This window comes from Perissodus microlepis, chromosome 5 (genome assembly GCF_051167445.1).
Source record: "Perissodus microlepis isolate ML-2025 ecotype Zambia chromosome 5, ASM5116744v1, whole genome shotgun sequence".
NCBI classification, from domain to species: Eukaryota; Metazoa; Chordata; class Actinopteri; order Cichliformes; family Cichlidae; genus Perissodus; species Perissodus microlepis.
The window spans coordinates 33,237,807-33,243,806 of NC_140465.1; the positions used below are offsets into that span (position 1 = coordinate 33,237,807).

The 6,000-nt window shown below is 41.5% G+C and overlaps 1 protein-coding gene across 1 annotated transcript in view; it reads right to left on the minus strand.

The window, feature by feature from the left end:
- nxph4 (neurexophilin 4) overlaps positions 1 to 1,892 on the minus strand; it is a 47,113-nt gene extending 45,221 nt beyond the window's left edge. The window contains exon 1 of the mRNA XM_084929476.1: positions 1,394 to 1,892. Coding sequence (XP_084785602.1) covers positions 1,394 to 1,447 — 54 coding nt within the window. The 5' untranslated portion in view covers positions 1,448 to 1,892. The remainder of the gene's footprint in view (positions 1 to 1,393) is intronic.
- Between the last annotated feature and the right edge of the window lie 4,108 nt (positions 1,893 to 6,000).

Here is a 6,000-nt window from a genome sequence, read left to right on the forward strand (position 1 = left end):
ACAGAAAAGCATGGTTGATTCAATCTATTACCAAGTCAATCCTAATACTTGAATCTAGTGGCACTCTCACGAGCCTTAGCGGTCCTACTTGGCAGGTAAAATGATTTGCATTCAATCTTCAAAAGCAGTGCAGGGGCTATTACCTGTCACAATACAACCTAACCCCAATCTGCCAGCAGCAAAAAGTCTTTAAAAAAAATTGCAAAACAGACAAGTCATTTTTGAGTCACTTTTTGTTTTTTTGCTTGGAGAGAATATTGGTTATTGTCGGCCACGAGGCAAATCTGTTGGAACTCAAGGTTTTTCACCCAGCTGCCATCTCTTCATACACTTTGTCACTTAAATCAAGCAGCATTTGCTTGTTAATAAGACTTCACAGTCTTCACTTAAAAAAAAAAAAAAAGCAAATTAAAATGTTTGTGTCAAAATTCTAAAATTATTAAACAGTTTCACAGTTTTTTATTAAAAAAAAATACCAAAACTCTATTTGCAGACGCATTAAACTACGTATTATAGTGATAAAGAGATCCAAACTGGAGAAAAACTAAATTGAGCAAAGATGAAGAGGAAGATGAAGGAGTCACAGGTAGGGAAAAGGGAGAAGAGGAAGAATATGGTGAAAGGTCATGTTTTTATTCTCTTTTATTTAGCTAAGGCCAAAGACACACTGAGCACAGATGCTGTGTATCTGCTGGGACAGCCAGCCTTCTATTATATTCTGTTGTACTGTATTGTACTCTGTCATGTGTGGAAGTCTGTGCATTATTACAGTCAGTGTAAAGAATAAAAAAGAAGAAACTCTAATATAATGTGCACAGCCGACTGAGCACGCGTGTGCGTGCACGCGCATATTCATCCACACACAGCAGCAGCTGCAGCAGCCAAACTAGGCGCACAAACTCTTTGCCATAGCGATGACGAGATAATAAAAGAAGCCACGGGCGCGTTTAACTTCAGAAGGAAAATTAGAGGAAGTTGCTAAGAGCACAAATAGATAACTAGATAAGGAGGGGGCTTCTTAATAGGGGAAATGCTCAGACAGCAGAAATCTGCGCCTTTTGGAGACGGGCAAAAGTCACCATACCCTTTCTGCAAATAAAACAAAATTAAGCCTCCAAACAAGCGTTTTGTTGTCTGTTTCGTGGTTAAACTGGTGTTTTGAAGATATAACTTTAAGCCAAGTTAGACTAACTGGAGGATTTACGCAGTTAAAATGCGATTTCTCACGAGGAAATAGTAAAAGGTTATTGCTTGCATCATTTTCTCAGGTGAGTGATCTCTAGGAAACTAAACCTCTAAAGGAAGAAGGAAGACGATTCTCTACGAAATCATCCAAATCTCCGTGGACCAACACACATTTAATTCCCTTTTCTCGATATGACAGTTAACTCACCTTCCGTAGGATCCACTGGCTCAGGAGAACTATGGTCCAGCTGAGAACCTGCATGTCACCTTCCTTTTAGCGGACCACGCCGAAAAGCTACGCGTCTCCCCAGCTGAACATATAAAGACACACCGCGGAATCCAAGCAATCCCAAGTGGCAGGCGACAAGTGATGTTTTTGAGGAAAAACACGGATAAAGTTGTTTGTTTGCTTAGTCGGAGTCACAGTGATTTCTACGGACAAACTTTGAGCGGTGGTTTCAGTTTCTCCGGTCCGCCTCATGTGGCACATCCATGGTGTTTGCCTCCGCTCATGCTGGACGTCTGACGGAAGTTTGGTGCGAAAGTCAGTTTGGAAGGTGGAGGCAAACAGCGGAACGTTTGAAGATCACCTGCGCTTCTTGTGTTTTGTGATACTAACTGGCTGATTTTGAGAGATGAGATCTGTCGCGCGCCCTATCTCTCCTTCTCCTCCCCCCACCCCTCTCTGTCTTTCTCTCCCTGTTTTCGCGCGCGCGTCACGGCGCACAGCTGCTTCTCCTTTATTGGAAACCGCACTGACCACAACTGCATGTAGATTATGTTGTCCAGTCAGTGTTTACACCGAGAGGTGACTGCTGACACTATCTGGAAACAGGATGCTTTTGTTGGATATTTATTTATGCTGGACTGATTTTTAAGCGTAACGTCTCTTTTTTAAGTTTCCAAAGTTGTTTTTCCCCTTTCTTTGTTATATGCGACAGTAAATTGAATATTTTTGACTCATTAGTTGGACAAATCAGTCAGTTTGAAAAAACGTCCCCCGTTACTTTGACTGCTTTTGTTTTTGACGTTAATTGAGGAGATATGTTATACACTAATCAACACATAGATTGCAGGGAATTTTAGCACAAGTCTTGTGTGATACTTCCTCCTATATGACATCTTCATATAGTTTGTTCTTAGTTTGTTTGGCTGTAATGCAGGATTTATTAACATGAATGGAATCAACTTGCGGGCAGCACGGTGGCACGGTGGTTAGCACTGTTGCCAACAAATCTGTTGCCGCACAGCAAGAAGGTCCTGAGTTCAATTCCACCATCAGGCCGGGGTCTTTCTGTGTGGAGTTTGCATGTTCTCCCCGTGTCTGCGTGGGTTCCCTCCGGGTACTCCGGCTTCCTCCCACCGTCCAAAGACATGCAGTTTGTGGGGATAGGTTAGGTTAATCCAAATTGCCACTAGGTGTGAATGTGAGTGTGAATGGTTGTCTGTCCTTGTGTGTCAGCCCTGCGACAGACTGGCGACCTGTCCAGGGTGTACCCCGCCTCTCGCCCTATGACAGCTGGGATTGGCTCCAGCACCCCCCGCGACCCTGAAAAGGATAAGCGGTAGCGGATGGATGGAATCAACTTGCATTTTAATAGACAGACAGACAGACACTGTCTAACACTAATGTATGCCATTGTCTCCTTTTTGTGACTGCTAAACAATCATTATCTTACACAAAAATCTCAAACCTCCACTGCTACATTTAGGTGACTGTGTGTGATGGAGGGCAACAACCCAAGCTAGCCAGACTATAAATTCCCAGAAAAACAATTTTGAAATATTAATGTTGCATGGATATATTGGGGCAGTGCAGCCCCACATTTCTCCCTGATGGCCAGTCCCAGCTGCCGCTTGCCTGATTGTGCCACCTTTAAAACGAGCTGATCTGGGATGCACAGTGTTTACTTGCCTGTCTTGCAAGTTTGTGCAGAGATCAGTGTGCTGGCCTGCTGAATTGTTTCTGTCTGCGTGGTATTATATACTGCTGTCAGCGACTGAGCGACGGGCTCTTCAGTATAAGCATAATGGCTATCTTGACTTTCCGTCGGCGTATGATGAAGCATGTCCCTCCTGTATAACTGTCTGTCTGAATGACTGACCAGCTGTCTATTTTTCTGTGTCTGATTTGTTGTTTTTCAACCTGTTTTTCTGTCAGTAGCTTGACCCAATATTTACAACATTTATACTATGAGGTTCTTATCCAGTACACCAACTTTTCTTTTTCCCTGTGTCTCCCAAAATAAATTACTGATGTTCTTCTCTGATCTTCTCTCCACATTCCTCATCTGCAATATTGCAGATTTAATTTTCTGCACATGAAGAGAAACAACAGCCGGGGATATAAGTCTGCAGATCAACTACTTTCTTCTTCAGATACAGCATATTTCACCTGTAGCATGCCATTATACTTCTAGTCTTGTGTTGACAAGGCCAGCTACTGGGACCGCTTCAGCAGCCATGTTGATGGGCTCAGAGGTTGCAAAGTAGGGCTGGTCGGTCACAGATGGAGAGGAGGTGCTCTGTAAAATTTGGAGCTTTGTGATTATCTGTGAGTTTATATATTGTATATTAGCAATCTGTTTTCAGTCTTTGGGATGCAGGCTCTTTTCAGCCTGATTGTAGCTCCCATCAATGTGTGAATAACACAGCACTGCCTCCCTGCGAAGGAAAGCGTCACTGCACACTGGGGGCAAACACTGAAATCAGCTGAGAAGACACAAACAGTGATGAGGAAATGCAGTGGCACAACAATTATAATGACTGCTAATCATTTCAACAGTACAATCCTGGAAACTAGAACAAAAAGCAAGACCAAATATTCTAATATTAAAAAATCTTGTTCAGTCATCTGTGGGTTACCAACAGATAATAATGCCAGGGGAAGTGACACTTTAAAATTACAGTGATCTACAGCTAAATATATCATAACACAGTAAATTGAGAGTATTTTAAAACAATATCAGTTTGGAAATGACATTTTTACATTTTCTAATCATCATAGTTTGAGAAAGAATTTTATTGAACATATCTAGAGAGCTATAAAATGTTTATTGTGGATTTATCTCCATGTTTTTGCTGCCAACTGTTTCTTTAAACAATATCTGCTGCTTGGAACTGAAGCTAAATCCAGCTTGTTTTTGGAATTTAGGAAACTCAGAATTTCAGTACATTTTGGGAAATCCAACCACTTGCTGTGTGTTTTCTCTAGTAGTATCAAACTGAATAGAAAATTATTGTTTCAAACCAAAGTTTTTGTTGCATGCACCCAAGTGCACACAGGCACTGAGGACGCAAGCACAAAGTCAAAGTCAGTGTCAAAGTTATGGACGCTGGGCACCGATCATCCAACCTGACTAACTTTTTCATTAAATATATTGTAAAAACATTTATTTCTCTCAAAATATACAAATAAATATTGCATGATGTTTTGCTAAACATTTTGGGACATAATGAAACTGCATTTCTACTTCGTGTTTCATCGATTTTAAAGAATAAACTACTTCCAGCAGACTAAGTTTCTCTTATGGCTTCTGTCAGTGTTACGGCTGCTGTAAATCAGTGTGTTACACCCATTGCTTCATCTTCAGCAGACCATGAAACGCTGTCTATCAAACACAGCGGGTCTCAAAGAATGTGACCATTTCCCATTTCCATCACTGCCCCCCATTCAATCTACTGTCTGTGATTTGTATGGCTACAGCATGCTCTGTCCTTCTGTTTCCCTTAATTTTTTTCTTCCCACTGCTGGAGAAGAACTTGCTGGTGTGAGTGCAATTTCTGATCCACATTGGAAGTGGCAGGTGAATTTCGCCCAGCTGCTCCCCTTCTCTGTTCCACTTAGCAGCGACACTACTATTCCGAGTCACTCAGTCGCTGCATGGTTATAGTAAATGAATGAACATGCTCCGAGCAAGAGCCGAGTGCATCTACTTTCACAAATATCATCTCCGCATCATTATTCCTCTTTTGCCTCCCAAGATGTCAGGAGAAAGTTTCATCATTTCTAAAACTGCACACTTAAAGGCTGCTCGTGTTTATCATTGCCACGTTCGCAAACAAATTAACAAACACGTATCATTAAAGAAAACAGATTACAGTGGAGACTTAAGAGTAGGAAAATGGTCACATGTTTTATCGTTAAAGCTCTTTGATGGATTGAGCTTAAGCCAGGTGGAGGATGAGAGAAGGTGGTAAAGAGGGATAAGAGAGGAGGACAATGGTGTGAGTATGACGGAGGAGGAGAAAGCAGGTAGTGGAAGCAGGATTAGAAGCCAAGGAAAAGCAGAAGTGGAAGGCCAAGAAGAATAGGCAGTGGTGGGGGAAAGGGACAGAGGGACAGATGGACAACAGGGAGGAGGAGGAGCAGAGGGTGGGAAGGAAAGATGCAATATCTCAAGGAAGAGGAAGGGATGAAGCTAAGAAAAAAAAAGCTGGATTTATATTAGAGGGAATCTTGTCGTAGAATGGGTAAGTTCATGATTTGTGTTAAAGTGTACACTGGATTAATGTATTGCATGTTACTTATTTGCTCTTATTAGACTTTTTTTTTAGTATTTAATGAGCACAAGAAAATGGATGGATGATGGATGGATGAATCAATGGCTGGATGGGATTTCCTTTGTCATGAAAAGAGACAGTGTACTAGTACGCACACAGTGTGAATGCACATACATCATTTTTCCTTCTGATTTATAATCCTCTGATTGAAGATTCTGTTTACATTTAAACAGGTGATCCGGCACATTTAATCGTAACAGTGTGACATGCAAAATAGTGATGAAAATGTCATTCATTTGTCTTTAACAGCTA